We start from the raw sequence: 22,277 nt of genomic DNA, 5'->3' as shown, positions 1-22,277 counted from the left end.
GTGTGAACAGGGGCATGATCAGCCGGCGGCGGCCTTCCAGGTGCGGATATCATCTAACATGTTAGCATTTATTTGAAATGCTTAAGGTTGGAACACACCGTTCGTTTCATCTCTATTTTTGATCTATCTCATCCGCTAGGATGGGATCTCCTTTCAAGGTATTCAAGTGTTTATGAAGAATGTTCTTGACAAGTCCTTGATGAGAACTGTATTTCCCGGGTTTGTTTTTTTTTTTTTTTTTTAAATCGGGTTTATTGAGTTTTTAGTTTTTAATCACATTACAGATACATGAAATATTCACGAATAATGAGTTATACTAACAGATAACAGGAAAAAAAACGTGGATAAGCATCCAATTTGCATATTCTTTTGCAGCAATACAGACTAAGAAATTCTTAGATTATATACTCAGAGCACCTCCTCCTCTCCCGAAGCCGAGTCGCCTACGGAAGCAGAGGAGGGTAACCATGAGAAGGGATGGGGCTCAGCCCAAACTTAGGTCCTTCACTCTCCAGGACAACTTTAACAGATCGGGCGGTAACGTGGTCTGTTTGTTAATTAGAAAGGGGGGGTGGGGAGAGGCAGGAAGGAGCTGGGAAAAGGGGAGGGGGGGGCAGGGTTGCCGGGCAGTAGAGCATTAGCGCTGGGTCACCGCTATGTTATCGCTAGCCGTCACTCCCTCTCTTACCACAGGTCCGAGGAGTCCTCCACGTCAGTGCGACTTCCCTCTTGCGTCCAGTTTCCAGCGTCCGAGGTCCGATATACTCCCCTTGACTCATAAGATATCATATCACTGGGGGCTTTTTGGCATGCCACTCCCGGGGCTGTGCCCCCTCTCAGGTCCTTCAACTCGGGAGGGTTTAGGGTTACTGGTTACCTCTTCTCAGCTCCCTCCAGGGGTACCATGTAAGAATGAAGTCTTCTTGTGTGTTCCTAGACCAGCTTGTTAGCTCTTCTAGGTCGCATATTAAATCTACCTTGTCTCTCCATTGGTTTAAGGAGGGGGGGTTTGTTGTAGCCAGTGGAGCGGGATTAATGCTTTGGCAGCATCAAGTAGGTGGGCTAACAGTTTGTGTTTGTAGGGGTGAAAGTTTGTGGAGGTTCTCCACAGGAAGATCATGTCCGGAGTGATTTTGAAGTTAGGGGAAAGTGTTCTCAAGTCACTTTCCACTCCTTCCCAGAAAGGTGCTATTTTTGGGCACTCCCACCAGATGTGGAGGTAGGAGCCTACTTCATTGTTGCATCTCCAGCATGTGTTATTGGGCGCTAAGTTGTAATCTTTTAGCCATTGGGGGGTTTTGTACCACCTTGTAAGGAGCTTATAGTGGCTTTCCTGCATTAGGACACAGGGGGATAAGCCGTAAGCTGTTTTCAGAATGAGTTGGGTCTCTTTTGTTGAAAGGGAGATCTTTAGTTCTTTTTCCCAAGAGCTTATGAAGCTGGGTTTAGATAATCGAGGAGAGGCTATGTAGTTCTTGCGGATATAAGAGATTTTTTGTTTTGCACTATTTACTTCTGTTGTTTTTTCAAATACAGTTTTTGGTCTAGAAGACCTGAATTTCACTAGAAACTCGTTTATTACTTTTTTGGTATGTGACACTTGGAGGAAGGAGAGTTTGATATTAGGGGCTAGCATTGTGACGATGTCATCAATGGGTTTATGGGACAGCAGCTGTATGTCCTTGATTTTGACTCCCTTAAATTGCTTCCATATGCTTGATGAACCAGGGTCAGGTTCCTTTCCAAGGAGTCTACCCAGACTTCCGATTGGTGCTAATGGAGAAGGGTCTGGAGCTAGTACTCCTTTGAATTTGTCCCATGTTTCGCATGGTCCCCTTATTAGCGGGTCGAAGTTTTTTGCCCTGTATTGGAACTTCCTGGGGAACCATAAGTCTTCTACCAAAGACTCCCCATAGGAGGCAGACGCTATTTCCTGCAGCAACGGATCCCTGGTGGGGTGTGTTAGCTCCAGCCAGTAATTAATCTGTACTGAGTGGAAGTAGTCTTGGAAGTTCGGTAAGTCTATGCCTCCTTCCGTTCTCCTCTTAGTCAGTAAATTATATGCTAGTCTGGGTTTTTTTTGCTTCCAGACAAAACTCGTGCATAGAGAACGCAGAGTTTTGAAGAACGAAATCGGGAGGTGTATTGGGATCATCCGCATTTTGTACAGTGCCACTGGAAGGATGTATGCTTTTAAGATATTCTTTCTCCCGAACCACGAGAGGGAGGGAAGGTCACATGATCTCAGTAAGCTTTTGAGTTGGCTAATTAGGGGCTGGAAGTTACGGGAGTAGAGATCTCCTGTTCTCTTGGTCAGTTTGATCCCCAAGTAGTCCACCTCTGATTCAGACCATTTGAAGGGTGAGCTGGATCTCAGCGGGGGGCACTGTGGTTCCGGGATTGAGATGTTTAAAATTATGGATTTGTCAAAGTTTACTTTAAAGTTTGACAAGGAGCCAAAATCACGCAGTAGCGAAGTTAGTCTGGGTATGCTCCTCTCTGGTTTGGTGACTACAAACATCACGTCGTCCGCGAATGCTGCCGCATGTAATGTACTCGAGTTTATACGTAGACCTGCTATAATTGGGTCCTGTCTAACCCACTGCAGGAGGGGCTCCATCGTGAGGATAAAAAGTGTAGGGGATAGCGGGCATCCCTGACGTGTCCCATTTCGAATCTCAAATGTGGGAGATAGTGTTTCGTTAATTTTTAGTTTGGCATGGGGTGCAGCGTATAGGGATAGAATGGCCGAAATAAATGTTGGGGGAAATTTGAAACGTATTAGTACTCTTTCCATGAAGATCCAGCTCACCCTATCAAAGGCCTTCTCGGCGTCTGTGCTGACAAATGCCATCGGTATTTTCTGGTTGCGGGCATACTTGGTAGCATGAAGCAGTCTCAGACAATTTTCTTTGCCCTCCCTGTCCTTCACGAAACCAGTTTGTTCTGGGTTTATCAGATTTGGGATAAAGTCTCCTATTCGTCTGGCTAGTAATTTGGCCCAGATCTTGACGTCTAGGTTAATGAGCGATATTGGCCTGAAGCTACTGCATTGTTCGGGGTCTTTACCCTCTTTCTGAATAAGGGTGATATGCGCCTCCTGCGCCTGTCTGGTTAGGGGGGCCCCGTTCAATAGGGCATTGAAGGTCTCTGTTAGCCGGGGTATCAATTGCGGCTTGAAGGTTTTATAATAATTTAAAGAAAGACCATCGGGTCCTGGGCTTTTCCCTTGCGGGATGGAGTCAATAACTTCCTCTACCTCCCTGCTCGTGATCGGGGACAAGAGTGTGATAGCGTCTGTCTCGTTGAGATTTTGCAGTTCCAGGGACTTCAGGAATGTATCTATTCTTTCCGGGGTGCTCTGGCTAGAGGAGAAGGGCTCTGATTCCTCCAGATTATACAACTGGGAGTAGAATTGGGTAAATTCTTTTGCTATGTCATTAGTAGTGGCCACTCTAGTTCCCTTTCTTGTTTTTATTGAGAGGATTGCGTTACGTGTTTTAGTTTTTTTCAGCATTGCTGTTGTTATTTTACTCCCTCGGTTCCCATGGGCGTAGAAGGCCTGCTTAAGGTACATGTGCTTTTTGTTGAATTTTTCAGTGAGGCGTGAGCGGAGCTGGTATCTCAGGGAGGTTAATTCTTCGAGTTTGTTTTTAGACTGGGAGAGTTTTGTGACACTTTCTAACCTTGCGATCTGTGTTAACAGAGAGTCTATTTCTTTTTGTTTTTGTCGCTTAACTCTTGTGCCCAGCGCTATAAGCAGGCCTCTTACATAAGCCTTGTGTGCCTCCCAAACCGTAGGGGCCGCGACGCTACCCTCTAAATTGTTCTTAAAATATTCTTCTAGCAGGTCTCCTAGTTTGGTTTTTTCCTCAATTGGGGTTAGAAGTGAGTCGTTCAATCTCCATCTCCACTCCCCCGGGGTCCCCTGTTGTATATAAATGTCTGTATAAACCGGGGCATGGTCGGAGACCGTGACCGGTCCCATGTGTGCTTTTTTCAGGTGGGGCGCCAGGCCGGCAGAGACAAAGAGATAGTCTAATCTCTGGTAGGAGGCGTATATTGTTGAGAAATGGGAGAAATCTTTGTCTGCGGGATGAAGGTACCTCCAAGTGTCTAGGACTCCCAGATCTTGTAGGGATCGATGCAACTTTTTGAGTTTAGCCTGGGAGGTCTGGGAGCGCCCTGTTGAGGAGTCAAGGAGTGGATTTAAGGTGACATTAAGGTCCCCTCCTAAAATTATATGTCCTTCCGCAAATTGTTTAATGATCTCCAGCTGTTTAATCAGCCAGGGTACTTGATCATTATTAGGTGCGTATAGGTTTGCGATAGTTAGTTTAGTATTTTCTACTGTGCCTTTAATGATTATGACCCTTCCCTCCTCGTCTGTGTATTGGGTATCTAATTTGAAAGGGATTGATTTATGCAAGAGGATGGCTACCCCTTTGGAGGCCGAGCTTGGGTGATTGTTGTGAAAGTGTTGCTGGAGGCCCAGCCCCGGGAGTGGGAAGTGCCTATCTTTTTTGAAGTGTGTCTCCTGGAGTAGGAGAATCTTAGGTTTATTTTGTTTTAACAGGTGTGCTATGTTGTGTCTCTTACCTGGAGAGTTCAGACCCCGGACGTTGAAGGTCGCGAAGCGCACCAACGCCATACTTCCTCAAGCTATTCGCGTGTAAGTTTTGCCTGTTGAAAGAGCGAAAGAACAGAGAGAGTGAGAGCACCGCCAAGTCAGTCCCAGTCTTTGGTTTCCAAATGCAGATGCGTCTGGATTGCGGGTGAAGGGGAAGGTAGGTGGGGGAGGATGTCAGATGGGAGAGATAAAGTGGAAGGTGAATTAGGGTACCTTTTGTGTACCAGGTAAGCCCCTGTGGAATCTCAGGGGTCTCAGAAGTGGAGCCAGGGAAAGATGCAAAAGAATCTTAGGTGACTCTTTGTATCGCTCCGGTATCAGTGGTGTGGGATAGTTATTAGTGAATAACAAACTCAGGTGGGGCTTGCCCGGGTGTAGGGCCGGCCCCACCGCATCAAAGAGGGTTAGCAGAGGGGGTGGAGAGTGCTAGGAAAAGATATTTAACGATAAAATGTCTCCATTGTATGAATCAACTTGTGTCAAACCGTAAGGTAACCGAACTTCAGGTATTCGGGGTGGTAGTCTTCTGCGGGTCAGGGGGACGAGGACGTCTTCTTCAAGTGTCTTCTTGGGATGTGCCGTCTTTACTTTTCTTCCTCTTGCCCCTCGGGGACTTGGAGTCTCCCGTGAGGAGGTCCGATCCCGGGGGGGCCAATATGGGGAAGGACGGGAGATCCGGCAGAGGAAGCCAGTTTGGTACTTCAATTGGTTCTATTTCTAGAATCTGCCAGCTTCTCTGCAGGTCGTCCGGCGTGCGGATATTAACTCTGCGTCCTTTGAGGTTAATTCCTAGACCAAATGGAAACAGCCACGAGTATTTTATGTCTCTTGCCCTTAATGCTTCGAGTAAAGGCCTCAGTGCGCGGCGTTTGGCTAAAGTAGTTGGTGCTAGGTCTTGGTAGAGGTGAATTGCTGCCCCCTCATAAATTAGGTCTTTAGTATTTCTTGACGCCTCCAGAATTGCTTGCGCGTCTGGGAAGGTCAAGAGCTTGCAAATTGTGTCTCTGGGCGGGTCCGAACTAGATGGTGGGGGTCTCAGGGACCTATGGATCCTCTCAACTGAAATTCGTGAGGCTCTCTCGCGACCAAGGAGTAGTACAAAGATTTCCATGGCGACCTTTGGAAGCGCTTCTGCGGCCCATGATTCTGGCAGGCCTTTTATTCTTATATTATTGCGCCTGTTTCGATTTTCCAGGTCTTCTTGCATAGTAAGGGCCTGATTGAGGTAATGGTGTTGTTCTATTACTACCTTCGCCAGTTCTGAAGAGTGTGTAGATATGTTTGCTGCAGAAGTCTCCAATACTTCTACCCTTCTGCCCATTGACTTTAAGTCCTCTTTAATGTCTGAGAGATCAGACATGATGGGTCTTACTGCACTTGTGATGAGGTCCCTCATGAAGCTTCGTGAGAGTTGTTCGTTTTCCTCACCTTCTGAAGAGGCCTCTTCTTCTCTCTCAGTGTTGAGGGGTGTTGATGTTGGGAGGTTCAATGCTTTTTTGCTAGTTGGGTGGGGCGATCTTGAAGATCTATCTTTCAAAAATCTTTGCATGTCGGTTTGACTTTTGGTTGGACGAGGAGTTTCTAGTGTGTCGCTGCTCCTGTCTCTGTTGTTCTTCCCCATTCTGCTGTGAGATTAGCTTGTCGGATGTGCTTTTGAGTAATACGATGGAGCCCGCTTCCCCGGTGCGTTCCCACTAGGTGGTCATTATTTGTGCTGGGCTTTCGCCGCTGTTAGGGAAGAAGCTGTTTGCAGTCTGGAGCTTTGTTTGCTTCTGGTGATATAAGGCCCAGACGTCTTGTAGGGAGGGCTTAACAGGGGTAAGGTAGCGCTCTATGGGTAGTTTAGTTTGTCTGGGCTCCAGTAGAGAAAGAGTTGGAAAAGGACATGTTTTTCCTGTGGGAGCTATGCAGGTGATTTGTTCGGTCCTCGGGACGCTCTCTCCAGAGAATCGGAAGGAGCAGTTCTATGATTTTATTGCTCCGGTTTTCTCGACGGGGGGATGTGTTGATCTTGATGGCCCTTAAAGGGAATAGCGATCTATATTGAGCTGTAGAGCTCTGTTCGGAGAGTTCCGCAAAAAAGAAAGGAAATTCAGGCACAGCCTGCAAAGTAGTTATTTTGTTGCGCAAATGCGGGGCCGGCCTTCAGAGTTTAGGAGGAGAGGGGGAGTATCCGGTGCGCCCGGGGTGGACCACTGGCAGTTTATAGTCCTTTGAGTAAGATAATTGCAGTTGATAGATTCGTGTGCGCACTGTCCCTTTAACTTTGCTTTACCAAAACAGATTGAGGAACGTTTTTGCAGGGGTATACAGGAGATCTCTGTAGTGGGTCTGTGTTGGCTTGGTGAAGAGATGATATTTACTCAGCACAGGCAGGTTGTAGCTATTATCACCTCCCTTCAGTTCTATCTCAACGTCTAGGCAGCCAGGGGTTAAATGATAACGTTCATCTTCTGCATGTCTGGCTGGGGGGAGGGGCGGGCGCGCTCTCCTCTGGTATGTGTACAGGAGGATCAGCCCCTGTTGGTAGCGGGGAATGGCGGGAAGCCCCCGGCGGCAGGGGTTCGGGGGGGGGGGGGGGCGCAGGGCCGTGCTGTAATGTTAGGCAGTACTTGCTTTATGTGTGCTTCGGTCCGTCCGGGCGTAGTGAGCCTAGCAAGTGCTTTGCAGCTGCTTCTCCCTGCCTGCGCCCGCTTCCCGTTCTCCTCCGTAGCGCTGTTCCGCTTCCCCCGGCAGCCTGCACCTATCCCCTCCTGTCGGTTCAGGGTCAGTGTGCCTCCCTGGGGTGCCTCCTCAGGTGTGCTGCTTACTTGGGTCCGGTCTGGCCCGGTTGCGGTGCGCGCGTCTGGTCCGGTCGTGCAAATCTAGGCCCCGGCTTCAGGCCGAGAGCTAGGCCTCGGTGGGGGTCCGGAAGGTCTCTTTTTATTCCCCAGCGTTCAGAGTAGCTGTTGCTAGTGTTGAGCAGAGTATCCGTGGGTTAGATGGGCCGGTAAGTCCCTCCAACTGCTACGGATTGCAGGAGCGGCGGCTCCGTGCGTCTGCTCTCTCTGCTCGCTAGGCCACGCCCCTCCCGGGTTTGGTTTAAGACTTTGTTACAGGCCGATTGGATCAAAACATTCGGATATCCTTTATCTTCAAAATGTTTGATGAGAACCTTGAATTGTTCTTCAAAATCCTCTTGGATCATGCAGTTTCTGCGGATTCGTCGAAATTGTCCATAGAGAATATTGATCTTCAAGTCCTTGGAGTAAGAACACCTTCCAACAGCACTCACAGACAGGCAAAACTCCAGTTTAAGGAGGAACCCTTCAATAACTTCAAAGTATGCAGGAGCCAATGACGAGTTGTGAACTGTCAACTCACAAACATTCAATTTCGTAGAAAGATGGCAGCATGAAGTAGTGCAGCAAAACTTCATAAAGCATATAAACCTTTATTGTTCCATGGGTAAAATTCGGGCAACGTTTCGGCCAATAAATGGTTTTTATCACGCCGCTATCAGATGAAACTGTGCAAGGAATCCATGGGATCTTCAAGTCCTTAGCGTGACAGCATCTGAAATCAAGGTGACTGTTACAGGCTACTGGTTTAAAACATGTTTTAGTTAGTATAGATTAATTTTGAATGAAGATTTCCAAATCTAGGAAAATAATATTGTCTTTGCTTTGGGTTCAAGTAAATTGAAGCCCCCATGTATTTATATTTAAGAATTGAGTGAAAGATAGGAGTTCATTTCACTTCCATCCCAGATTATCCGAATGTCATCTATAAATCTCTGGTAGAATACTATATGTGGGTCCTGTATTTAAGATTCAAATGCCCCCATCTAGAGCTTGGCTTCACTGGGGGCAAATTTGGTTCCCATTGTGGTCCTTCTTGTTTGGCGATAGAACTGCTTATTGAAAATTATAATTTGTGTAAAATGAAATGAATTGATTTTAGAATAAACAGCCTTGGGGGCATCCGGGGATATAATATATATATATATATGAGAGAGAGACTGAGATTTTTTCTTTTTTTATGCAACAGCACTGAATATCTGTCTATTCCATTCGTTTATTCTTTCCTTATTTATTTTATTTTTCAGTATTACTTCGTATTTTCATTCTATGCATGATATATTTCCCATGTTCTGACACCTAAAGACTTGTGCTTGAAAAAGGAGCGTCCTAAGCTCCGAAATGCGTTGCACAATACTTTCATTTCCCTTCATTGGATATTTGGTTTGTTTCTTAGTTAAATAAATTTGCTTTCAAAGAATAAATAATAATCTTTATTTGTCTAGCGCCAACTTATTCCGCAGCGCTTTCGAGGCACATGGGGAACACAAACAATACAAAAATTACAGAAATTACAAAAGTTACATATGGTATTCAATTATTTGGAAACAAAGGGGGTGTAGATGATACAGAAGGTACAGGGGCAGGCGGTGGAACAAGGGGGAATACAGCTATCCAAAGATAACATGTGATATACAGTTTTTTGGGACACAAACAGTGCGGGAAGTATAGGAGGTTTGGGCAGGAAGTGTACAAAGTGAAAAGCCATAGGGAGGGGCAAGGGGCAAATTGTGGGAATGGGGGGAACGAGATTATGAGGTTTGGTAAGCTTCTATGAAGAGGTGCTTTTGATTCCTTGTACAAGTCATGTGATATTTACTTGAGTTGAGCAAACGTACTCCGTCGAGTTTGATGCTCGTTCGAGTATTAGCGTACTTGATGGTGCTCATTACTCGAACGAGCATCAAATCGTGTTCAACCTCGCCCAGGCTTTTGGCTCCTTCCCCCTGTGACGTGCCTGTTTTGGCCCCTCACCAATGCGATGCAGCGCGGCGTCATTCAAAAATTTTGGGTCTGGCCGGAAGGGGAAGGGGGAGAGAGAAAAACGAACCAAGAAAAAAAAACAAAAAAAACAGAAAAGCTCGGGACACAGCATCCCACATACAAAAATGCTCGAGTCTCCCATTGTAGTCAATGGCGTTCGTTACTCGAGTAGAGCTCTCGAATTTTACGAATAGCTCAACTCGAATAACGCGGACCCGAGCATTTGGGTGCTCGCTCATCTCTAATATTTATTCCAAAATTCATTACGTTTTCTAAAGTAAATTACTACCTCTCCCTATATGGCATGTCTGTACCCTGAACGCAGGAGATTTTTTTTCTAAACCCTAGGTCTGCTCTATGATGACCCACGTTGATCACGTTGCCCTCGCCAAAAGTAAAATGTGTATGCTTCAAGAAGAGAATTATCAGTTGAGGACTACTGTGTGGAATTCCAATGCTGGGCGAATGGAACTCAGTAGAATAATCTGGTTTTGAGAAGCCAGTTCTTTTTCAGTCTGTCCTGCTATACCTCAGTATGTGACACCGTGCATGCTGGAGGATGCTATGGCCTTGGCCATTAGACTTGATGGCTGTCTGTGAGATAGAATGTGGGAAACGTTGTTTGAGTTTCACTTTTCATCCCCAGCATTCTCCAAAGTAGTTTCGGATGAGCCTATGGATATAGCGGCAGACCTATCTTTTCCGGCTGCTTAAAGACATTGGCCGGCGTATTTGGCCGCCAATGTCCTATGTTTGCTGGCCGGACATTTTTATGCAGCTAATAATCGGCAATGTGAGTGGTATGTTATCAGTTTGTAGAACTTAATTGAAAAAGGTCTGAACGTGGGGAATTCAGGTTTTCTTAAATTTTTAGATAGATTTATTGGAAAACCCATCTGGGCTAGCGGTTTTGCCCAATTTCAGCAAATTATTGGTACGTTTAACATGAAAATGGCTTCTCTCCTGTGTGATCTTTTTGATGTAGGACAAGTCCACTTTTCTCTCTAAAACAGTTTCCACATTCTGAACATAAAAAGGCTTCTCTCCTGTGTGACTTATCTGATGTACGACAAGTTCTTGTTTCCGTCTAAAACATTTCCCACATTCTGAACATGAAAATTGCTTCTCTCCTGTGTGAATTTTCTGATGCACGAGAAGTTGTGATCTCTGTCTAAAATATTTCCCACATTCTGAGCATAAAAATGGCTTCTCTCCTGTGTGAACTCTCCAATGTTTGACAAGTTCTTGTTTCGATCTAAAACATTTCCCACATTCTGAACATGAAAATTGCTTCTCACCTGTGTGAATTTTCTGATGTCTGCCAAGTTGTCGTTTGTCTCTATAACATTTCCCACATTGTGAACATAAAAATGGCTTCTCTCCTGTGTGAGTTCTCTGATGTATAACAAGTTCTCGTTTGTCTCTATAACATTTCCCACATTCTGAACATGAAAATAGCTTCTCTCCTGTGTGATTTCTCTGATGTAGGACAAGCAGTGATTTCAGTCTAAAACATTTCGCACATTCTGAACATGAAAATGGCTTCTCTCCTGTGTGAGTTCTCTGATGTAGCACTAGTTCTGATTTCAGACTAAAACATTTTCCACATTCTGAACATGAAAATGGCTTCTCTCCTGTGTGAATTTTCTGATGTCTGACAAGTTTTGCTTTCTCTCCAAAACATTTCCCACATTCTGAACATGAAAATGGCTTCTCTCCTGTGTGAGTTCTCTGATGTAGCACTAGTTCTGATTTCAGTCTAAAGCATTTCCCACATTCTGAACATGAAAATGGCTTCTCTCCTGTGTGGATTCTTTGATGTAGTACAAGTTTTGATTTAATTCCAAAACATTTCCCGCATTCTGAACATGAAAATGGCTTCTCTCCTGTGTGACTTCTCTGATGTACAACAAGTTCTTGTTTCAGTCTAAAGCATTTCCCACATTCTGAACATGAAAATGGCTTCTCTCCTGTGTGAATTTTCTGATGTGTGAAAAGTATTGCTTTCTCTCCAAAACATTTCCCACATTCTGAACAAGAAAATGGCTTCTCTCCTGTGTGAGTTCTCTGATGTACAACAAGCTCTGGTTTCACTCTAAAGCATTTCCCACATTCTGAACATGAAAATGGCTTCTCTCCTGTGTGAGTTCTCTGATGTACAACAAGGTCTTGTTTCACTCTAAAGCATTTCCCACATTCTGAACATGAAAATGGCTTCTCTCCTGTGTGAGTTCTCTGATGTACAACAAGGTCTTGTTTCACTCTAAAGCATTTCCCACATTCTGAACATGAAAATGGCTTCTCTCCTGAGTGACATCTCTGATGTACAACAAGTTGGTGTTTCAGTCTAAAGCATTTCCCACATTCTGAACATGAAAATGGCTTCTCTCCTGTGTGAACTCTCTGATGTATGACAAGTGTTCCTTTCTGTCCAAAACATTTCCTACATTTTGAACATGAAAATGGCTTCTCTCCTGTGTGAATTCTTTGATGCATTACAAGTTTTGATTTAACTCCAAAACATTTCCCGCATTGTAAACAAGAAAATTGCTTCTCTCCCGTGTGATTTCTGCAATGTTTGACAAGTTCTCGCTTGTCTCTAAAACATTTCCCACATTCTGAACATGAAAATGTCTTCTGCCCCATGTGGGCTATTTGATGTTTTCCTCTTTTGTGACTTTTCTTCTGATTATCAGTTTGTGATGGATGAAGTGATGGATCAAATGATGCATCTTTGCTGTAACAGGTTAAGGGGATATTTGGGATAACGGCAGGTTCTTCAAGTGTATATTGTGCGATATCACAATCCTGTGCTTCACAATCTACAAATATCAGATGTCCCTTTGAGCTCCCGATACCGTCATCTGCCAAGAATAAAGTTGATTTTACTATTTTTAATTGAAATAACCTTAAAATTGATGTAGATATTAACATTTCTATATAAACATTTCATTGCAAATTACAAGCCACATAACATTTATTAACTAAGACAGTGGTGGAAATACAGATCACAATCTAAGGGGTGAAGTCACACGAACGTCTATCGGCTCGGTTTTCACGCCGAGCCGATATACGTTGTTCTCGTGTGCAGGGGGGGGAGGATGGGAGAGCCTCTCTGCCTCCTCTCCGCCCCTCTGCACTATTTGCAATGAGAGGAGGCGGAACGGGGGCGGGCTAAAGTCCGGGAATTAGCCCCGCCCCCGTCCCGCCTCTCCCCATTGCAAATAGTGCAGAGGGGCGGAGAGGAGGCAGAGAGGGGGTGGGAGCCTCAGTTCTTGGCCCTGGCTCTTCTATCCTCCCCCCCCCTGCACCCGAGGACAACGTATATCGGCTCGGCGTGAAAACCGAGCCGATATACATTCGTGTGAATGCACCCTAAGGGTGCGTTCACACAAGCGTGTTTTTGTGCGTACTTAGGTGCGTACATACGTCCGCACCTAGGTACGAGCAGAAACACGGCGGCTCCATTGAAAACAATGCTCTGCCGGCCCCCTGCATTCTTTTTCAGGGAAGTTTTAACTTTTATTATATTCTGTGTTAAAACACTGGCGTAATCACTGAACTCTATAATGTGACCATAGTCACACACTAATTAAAATAGGGCTTCTAGAGTAATTTCTTGACACTGACTTGTCTAAATAGACGATATACAACAGTGTCTATTACTGAGTCCTAACAGCAACTCAATTGGTTGTCACTCAGTCACTCCATATTAGTAAATGGTCAGCCAGTTATTTTTAGATGGTCAAGATGCTTCAATATATCAGCTCTACAAATTTGGGTCACCAATTACTGAGCCATAGGCAGTCCAGCACTATATTCTACTCAACATTAGGGGTTAATGGCCGCCAGTCTCACATAGCTGTTCAAAATATGCCAATATAGCCACACTAAATTGGCACTTCTTGTCAATCCAGAGATTAGTATGATCATATAGTGAACTACTTTATTTCTCGTGTCACCTTATCCCGTCATATGTTCAATCATAGAGCTAGGAGAATTGGCAGCTCAGTCCATCCACTCCATATATAGGTATTGGGTGGATTTATCATTTACCCCTTTTGTGGTTGTTTATTGCTGTGCTTACTGCATACTCAGTTCAATCATCAACCACTCATGTCTTACACATATCCACATAAATACTGAATAAGGTTATCAGAATGAGTGGAGTGACTTGTGGTTTTTAGTTGCATATTCTTTTCTGAACTATCTCCTAACATGCAGCCCAGTACATTTGTTACATCTCTGTCCCTGTCTGGCATACAAAGTTCTGATGATTACAACTCAGTTGCCAGGAGAAAAACTAGTAGGAGAGACTAGACCCATGGATCCAATCCCCCCATCTCCATCAACGCGTTTCTACAACCCGGTAGAACGGTTGTTTCCTCAGGATGAAGCGCAAAGATAGGTAAGAACCAGCCACATCGGCTGTCATAAAGTAAATGAGCAGAGATGGTAGGTATCTGAGGAAACAACCGTTCTACCAGGTTGTAAAATGTTTCCTTCACCTCCGCTAGTTAAAAGAATTCCCTACTGCTACATCTGCCTCATCTGTGGCAGATGCAGCAGAGGAATTCTTTAATTCTCAACCGCAGCTGTCACACATGACAGCTGCGGTAGAGAATCCTGCTGCCGGCATCCCCGTCAATGGCTTTTCAGAGAAGGGCTTTATAAGCCCTTCCCTGAAAAGCCATTTGAAAAAGTGTATAAAGAAAAAAAATCAATACTCGCCTCCCTTCAGCTGCCGGGGCTCAGCCACGACTTCTGGCGCTGTCCCCGGCTCCGTAGTTCTGAGCTATCAGCAGCCGGGGATTTAAAATCCCCGCCTGCTGGTAGCTCTGATTGTGATTGGCTGAAGTGCTTTAGCCAATCACAATCAGAGCTACCAGCAGGTGAGGATTTTAAATCTCTGCATGCTGCTAGCTGAGAACTATAGAGCTGGGGACAGCGGCAGAAGTCGCCACTGAGCCCCGGCAGCCATCAAGGGCTTATGAAGCCCTTCCCTGAAAAGCCTTTTATGTAGAGTGAAAAAAAAATCTACACTTACCTGCCTTCAGTTGCCGGGGCTCAGCCGCGACTTCTGCCGCTGTCCCCGTCTCTGTAGTACTGAGCTATCAGCAGCTAGGGATTTAAAATTCCCGCCTGCTGGTAGCTCTGATTGTTATTGGCTGAGCAGTTCAGCCAATCACAATCAGAGCTACCAGCAGGCGGGGATTTTAAATCCCCGGCTGCTGATAGCTCAGCAGCTCTGCCGAGCTGGGGACAGCGGCAAAAGTCCCCGCTGAGCCCCGGCAGCTGTCAATGGCTTTTCAGGGAAGGGCTTCATAAGTCCTTCCCTGATAAGCTAATTAAAAGTAGTTTAAAAAAAATTTACTTACCTGTCCGCCGCTGCTGTGTCCCCCGCGGGGATGAAGAACACATCTGCATGCGGCAGATGTTTCCTTCATCCCCGCTAGTTAAAAGAATTCCCTGTTGCTACATCTGCCACATCTGTGCCAGATGCAGCAAAGGAATTCTTCAATTCTCTACCGCAGCTGTCAGACATTCTGCTGCCGGCATTTTATTTCAGCGAAGAGCTTTGAATATAAGCCCTTCCCTGAAAATCAAGTAAAAGTGGTTTAAAAAACAACAAAAAAAGATACTCACCTCCCTTCAGCTGCCAGGGCACAGCCGCGTCTTCTCCTGCTGTCCCCTGTCATTCATTCGGGGAAAGCTGCCTGTGATTGGCTAAGCACCTCAGACAATCACATTCAGCTCTTTCAGCAGGCGGGGATTTTAAATCCCCGCCTGCTGATAGATCAGCACCACAGTGCAGGGGACAACAGGAGAAGATGTGGCTGAGCCTAAGCAGCTGAAGCAAGGTGAGTATTTTTATTTTTTTTTAACCCACTTTTACTTGATTTTCAGGGAAGGGCTTATATTTAACCCCTTCCCGCTCCAGGACATACCGTTACGTCCCGGGAGCCTGGTACTTCCCGCAAAAGGACGTACCGGTACGTCCTGGAGATAGCATGGGATCACATAAGATCCCGCGCTATCCCGCAGCGGGAGCCGGCTGTCAGTCACAGCCGGCGTCCCGCTCCAACAGCGGGGGGACATCGGAGATGCGCCCGCCGCTGTTAACCCCTTCCCTGCTGCGATCTAAGTAGATCGCGGCAGGGAAAGAGTTCACAGAGGGATCGTGATCCCTGTGTGTCTCCGGCCGGACCTCGCGATGTTATCGCGAGAGCCCGGCCTGTCACCATGGCAACAGGACGCCAGACACTGGCGTCCTGTATTGCCTGTGCCTATAATCGCTGTACAAGCGATAAGGCATGGCAGAGCAGTAGCTCTGCCATGCCTTATGACGGCGATCATAGGCACAGTGATGTAAGTCCCTCAGAGGGACTCAAATAGTATAAAAAAAAGAAAAGTGTAAAAAAAAGAAAAATGTAAAAAAAAAAAATGTAAAAAAACCCTTTTTTATGCTTTTTCTAATATTAGCATAAAAAAAAGGGAAAAAAATCTAAAACCCCACATATTGGATATTGACGCGTCCGTAATGACGCGTCCGTAAAAAAACCTGCTAAAAAACAGAGGCAAAATGCTAATTTTTAGCATTTTGCCTCACAAAAAATGCAATAAAAGTGATCAAAAAAGCCGTACATTTCCCAATATGGTACCAATAAAAACTACAGCTCGTCTCGCAAAAAATAAGCCCTTAAAGAGCTCCGTACATAGAAAAATAAAAAAGTTACAGGACTTTGAATGCAGCTATAGAGAAAAAAAAAGATTTCGAAAAAAAGGGGGTTTTATTGCAAAAAAGTGTAAAAACCTAAAAAAAATATAACAATTTTGGTATCGTTGTTACCGTACTGACCCGCAGAAAAAATTTAGTGTGTCATTTATGCTGCATGATTAACGCTGTAAAAAAAAAAATCTATGGCAGAATTGATGCGTTTTCTCTCCCTGTTATCATTAAAAAAAAAATATAAAATTTTACGATATTGTCTATATACCCAAAAGTGGCATCGATAAAAACTACAGATCGCCACGCAAAAAACAAGCCCTTATACGGCCGCGTCCACGGAAAAATAAAAAAGTTATGGCTTTTGAAAAATGGAGATGGAAAAATACCAAAAAATCGCTTGGTCCTCAACGCCAAAATAGGCCGTGTCATTAAGGGGTTAAAGCCCTTCCCTGAAATCAACTGCCTGCAGCAGAATCCTCTACCACAGCTGACATGTGTGACAGCTGCTGTAGAGAATTGAAGAATTCCTCTGCTGCATCTGCCACAGATGTAGCAGCAGGGAATTCTTTTAACTAGTGGGGATGAAGGAAACATCTGCCGCATGCAGATGTGTTCTTCATCCCCGCGGGGGACACAGAAGCGGTGGACAGGTTTTTTGTTGTTTTTTTTTACACTAAAATTTTCCTTTTTTAGGGAAGAGCTTGTTTGTAAAGCCCTTCCCTGAAAAAAAAAAAAAAAAAAAAAGCAGGGAGCCGGCGACAGCAGCCGCGGCTCCGTTGAAAACAATGCGCGCATTCCCTATGGTGCACGCAAGTCCTGTCTTTGAAGGCACGCACCTGCAAAGTACGAACATCTGCACACAACATAGGGAATGCATTGTTGCAAATAGAAGCGTGTTTTTGTGCGTACGTATGTATGCACAAAAACACGCTCGTGTGAACGCATCCTAACAGTAGACCTCACAGTGAGGACCAGTAAATCATGATGTTTGGCCACAAGAAAGAATCATAAAGGTTCGTGTTAGTCAGTGCTATTAGGTGGTGTCCATCTCACACATTTCCTGACACCTACATGCCCTATATCATTCAGGGTAGAAGTGAGGAGAAGTAATTTTATTTATTTGAAGTTAATACCAAATAGGGTGATGAAATTAAAAACTTTGGATAACTTATTACAATCTGTGTTTCTGGAGTTGGTCGAAAACATCAGCATTAACATCAGCTCTAAAAATGTAATGTGATAATCTGTCCTTTTAAGTAACTAAAGAACAAACCAAAGAACATGTTACAACTGAGAAGGACATAATAACATAAGAAAAAAATGAGTGGGTGCCGTGTCCCTCAATAAAAGACAAGAAAGGATATTACAGTGAGACAAAAATCCGCATTTCTCAGTTGTTTCATCAGGGGACACAAGACTGTGGAATGCATCGATTAAGAAATGGAGGTCCCAAAGGAATGTAGGAAGCGTGTACAGAGGTACTGTATGCGTATCATCTTGGAGAATGTTTTGACATAGGACTCAGAGACTAAATAAATCTTTATTTATATAGCGCCAACATATTCTGCAGCGCTTACAAGACAGGGGAAATAAAAACCAAAACACGGTTACATGAAGTCATCACTTGATGGAGACATTAAGGTAAGGGTCCTGCTCCAACGAGCTTACATACTACAGATAAAGGGGTGATACAGAAGGTAAAGGGGCTGGAGATGTGCACGGTATGGCGAGGTGGAGAGTAAGGGGAGCTATACACATAAGCAATAGTCAAATTGGGCTGTATAATGGCTGAATCGGTATAACTGCAGATGCCGGATAATTATGGGTAGCAGGAATTGCAGTCGGTAGGACAGGGAGCATGTTATCAGGTAGAGTACAGAGGAGTTGGTTTAAGGGATGTGGTATGCCTCCCTGAAGAGGTGCGTTTTTAGTGAACGCTGAAGTTTTGTGTGTCGGCAATTGTCGGATAGCTTTTGTTAGCGCATTCCAGAAGATTGGTGCTGCTCTGAAGAAGTCTTGGAGGTGGGAATGAGAGGTTTGAATTAAAGGGGCACTTAGTCTGATTTCATTACCAGAGCGGAGATGAGGGAAGCAATGCAGTGCAGCACGGTGCTGTGGAGGGCTTTGTGGATGAGGATGGCGAGTTTAAATTGTATTTTGTATTTGACAGGCAGCTAGTGCAGGGACTGGCACAGGGCAGAGGCGTCCAAATAGTATCTGGACAGGAAGAGGAGCCTGGCTGCCGCATTCAGGATTGATTGGACAGGGAAAGTCGGGTGCAGAGAAGGCAGATTAGCAGTGAATTGCACTAACCGAACAGAGAGTGGATGAGGGCAACAGTGAGCATTTTTAGCGTGTCCAGGGTGAGAAAAGGGGCAGATTCTTGAAATGTTTTTGAAGTGCAGCTGACATGTTCGGGCAAGAGATTGGATATAGGGGATCAAGGAGAGATCAGAGTTGAATATAACCCCAAGGCAGCGGCCGTGCTGTCTGGGAGTTCTGGTGGTGCCACCTACTGAAATGGAGATGTCAGAATAAGGTCGGTTAGTAGATGGATGAATCAGGAGAAGGTCAGTTTTTGAGAGGTTCAGTTTTAGATAGAGAGAGGACATAGTGTTAGAGACAGCAGACAGACAGTCAGTGGCGTTCTGGAGGAATGTTGCTGTGATGTCACGGGAAGAGGTGTATAACTGCGTGTCATCAGCATTGAAAGCCAAATCTCCTAATGGTCTGTCCCATTGGGGTTGTGTAGATGGAGAACCGAAGCCTGGGGGACTCCAACAGCAAGGGGAAAAGAAGGGAAGGTACAGCCAGCAAAGCAGACACTTAAGGAGCGGTCGGATGGGTAGGAGGAGAACCAGGAGAGAGCAGTGTTCTTTGGTCCAGTGGAGCAAAATATACTGAGGAGGAGTTTGTGGTTAACCGTGTCAAATGCTGCAGAGAGATCGAGGAGGATCAGTAGGGATTAGTCCCCTTCCTGATTTGGCCATCAGGAGGTCGTATGATACTTTTGTCAGTGCGGTCTCTGTCAAGTGTAGGGGGCAGAAGCCAGACTGTAGGGGGTCAAGACCGCATAGAGGGACTTAGAGGGGGGAGGGGGGGGGAGAGACTGTAGAACAGTTCAATAGAGATGGGCGGTGTGCGGGCATGTCGTGGGCGGGGTTAGGATGGGAGCTAAGCGTCACCACGAAACCTTGCTTTTTCATGTCTCTTGCTGCCATTGGGAGCACGCACACAGAGGGGGAGAGTGCAGGGCATTGTGGGGAGGCAGCACAACAGCGTCATCTTTGAAAGCTGCATTGAACATCAGATATAAAAGTAAGAAACAGGCATTCTAGCTGATATGCCGGACAGTTTGAGCCTCTGTATGTTCTGTGTTACGATGCAAAGTGAAAAGGAAGTATCATTTTTATTTTAAAAAATTACCCTGCGTGGCGGGACAACCCCTTTAAGTTCCGCAAAAACGAATTTGGGTGGAGGACAGAGCCCTGTGGAAGAAGATATTAATAAAGCAGGTGTCATAAGGCACCTGCAAAGAGGCTGACAATGTCTGCATACTAAGAGTGTCAGAGCCAATCTGGAACTATGAGAATGATTGGAACTCCTTACACTTTATTCTTCTTGCTGGCAAATCAGGGCGAAGGCATCAAGATGAAAAGAGCATTCTACAGGATTGATTTGTTGCTGACCGGGTAACTTCACTTCCCACAAGACAAACTATATATATCTATAGAAATCTGCTGGTTTGATAAGGATCTGAAGGGGGACACGGGGTCAAGGTGTTTCAGCTTATTTCTGAAAAAGAAGATGAACTAACAGATAAAATTAGTTGGAGGAAAACTGCCAAAAAGAATGCAGTGTTATAAATAAAGCCACAGTATTTCACAGCATGATGCGGCACGGCACACTACGATGGTTCTCTTATACGAACGTATATCACAATTGCAGCCATAGCTGGTGACGGTGATACAGGCTCTACCTCTTAGTGAGCTTTGTGAACCAATGAGAGCAGCTAAATGATCATCATTGGTTTAGTGGGCGGGATCATTCATATGATTATCTTTATTTTGATCATTCATATGAACACTCCGACCGTCAGCATGTCAGATTAAGCTGGCAGAGCAGCGAGAGGTCTTGTGCCAAGTGACAGATGATAAGCTGTATGTGTCTGATCATGCCACACATGCAGAGTTTGCTAAGAACAGATGAAAAAAATTCCAGCCTGACAGATGATGTTTGGCAGAGAGTCTTCTATCGACCATCAAAAATGATCATTTGTGTATAATTTTGAAAATGATAGCTAAAATGATCAAATTACTACAGACCAGCAGTCATAGTGCCCTGATGACTGGGGGCCTGCAGTCTCATACATCTACTTCCACTAACAGGCTTACAGGATGAACCAACTGGGAGGACGGGGCCCGGACTGCAGGATCTGTCATCCCCAATAATCCCACAGACCACAGAATAACATCTGCAGCCACTGACTGAGGAGAATCTGTGACTCCTCTCTGCTGTATTTAGTGGTTACTACTCACCTGGGCGGTTACCTGTAGGAATCTCCTCTTCAAACTCCTGTTTGACTGTCACAATTGTTACTGTATCATCAATATTAGTCAGATCTTCATCCTGATTCAAAAGCTGTGAGACAAATATTGTAAAAGTCAGCAGACGGTTGGAGAAGTCGTGTGGAAGGTTTTACATGACCAGAAAAGATCATTAATCATGATGACCAAAAGTGACCTGACAGGAGTAGTTATCTGAGCCACAGAGCTGCAGGTCTAGAAGCTGAACATAGATAATAGATGGCGGCTCAATGATCCCTCAGAAATCTGTCTACCATCCTCATTAAACAGGAGTAAAACATACAATCATTGTTAAAAACCATCCCTACTCTAGAAGTTGTCGAAATTGATTGAAACTTTCTCTGTGTGATTGTAATGTAATCAGTAAGGTAAGTGATTACAATATCAGAGCAAAAGGAGAATTTATTGCAGAAAACTGAACCCTTGAAGGGAGGCTCTAGTACCCCGTTGGACTGCCTCTAGCTTGGAAACAAGATGTAACACGGGAAGGCATGGAGGCTCTAGTACCCTGTTGGACTGCCTCTAGCTTTGATACAAGATGCAATACGGGCGGGCATGGAGGCATACAGGTTCCATATGGTATCCCCTGACATATCGCTCCACATTTGCTCTAACTGAGCCTGTAGATCATGCAAACTCATAGGCTGTCGAAGTTCGCATTCCAGATGGCCCTATACATCTTCTATTGGCAATAAATCAGGTGACCAGGCAGGCCACAGAAGTGTGGCAATGTTGTGGAGGCATTCCTGTCACATCCTTACTGTGTAAAGCTGAGTATTGCCCATTGGAAAATGCCTCTTGGAAGCTCTGCCATGAGAGGCAAAACATGTGGCTGCAGCATGTCCTGAACATATCAATGAGCGGTCATTGTCTTGATCTGGTCTTCCTCTGTCTCTGCTCTGCTTACCCCTTCACTAAGTCGCCTCTCCTGCTTTCGGACCATAAACTCCCCTCTTTCTTTGCCAAGCCCCGTAGCATCTTTCCAGACCCACCTACCTACTGTACATATAAGAATCTTCAGGCTGTTCACATCCAAAACATTGCTGAATCTCTACAGACTTCTCTATCCACTATCTCTCTGCTTTCCTGCCCCAAGCTGGTTGCCGCACATTACACCACTTTCAAAAATGCCCCAGATGAAGCAGCATTCCCCGTGACCCAAGCCATCGGATGCAGACCTCAGCATCTCTGGCTAACAACTCAAACGTGCTTCATCCAGCGGAGCTCTAGCTGTGCTGAACGGCTGTGGAGAAAATCACACATGTCCACAGACTTACTCCACTACAAATTCATGCTCAGAACCTACAACCTCGCCCTCCACCATGCCAAACAAATCTACTTCAACTCTCTCGTTTCCTCACTATTCCACAACCCCAAATGACTCTATGACACTTTCCACACCCTCAGCCCTAAACTGCAGCTCCCAGAGACGAATCTCAGTGCTGAAGAGCTGGCTGCTTACTTCAAAAAGAAAATCGACGACATCCAGCAGGAAATTACCTCCCAAT

General features: G+C 45.2%; 1 protein-coding gene across 2 annotated transcripts in view; it reads right to left on the bottom strand.

Moving 5' to 3' along the window:
• Positions 1-22,277, bottom strand: part of LOC136629089 (zinc finger protein 585A-like) — a 130,067-nt gene that overhangs the window by 6,458 nt on the left and 101,332 nt on the right. The window contains exons 16-17 of one of the 2 annotated variants that reach the window (XM_066605209.1): positions 20,722-20,824; positions 11,022-12,317 (exon numbers count right to left, since the gene is read on the bottom strand). In XM_066605209.1, coding sequence (XP_066461306.1) covers positions 11,022-12,317; positions 20,722-20,824 — 1,399 coding nt within the window. Of the gene's footprint in view, positions 1-8,434; positions 12,318-20,721; positions 20,825-22,277 lie in introns of those variants that run through there. The other variant, XM_066605208.1, reaches the window with a different exon arrangement.

This window comes from Eleutherodactylus coqui, chromosome 5, assembly GCF_035609145.1.
Source record: "Eleutherodactylus coqui strain aEleCoq1 chromosome 5, aEleCoq1.hap1, whole genome shotgun sequence".
Classification (NCBI taxonomy): Eukaryota; Metazoa; Chordata; class Amphibia; order Anura; family Eleutherodactylidae; genus Eleutherodactylus; species Eleutherodactylus coqui.
This window is presented reverse-complemented; position numbering and strand designations above follow the sequence as displayed.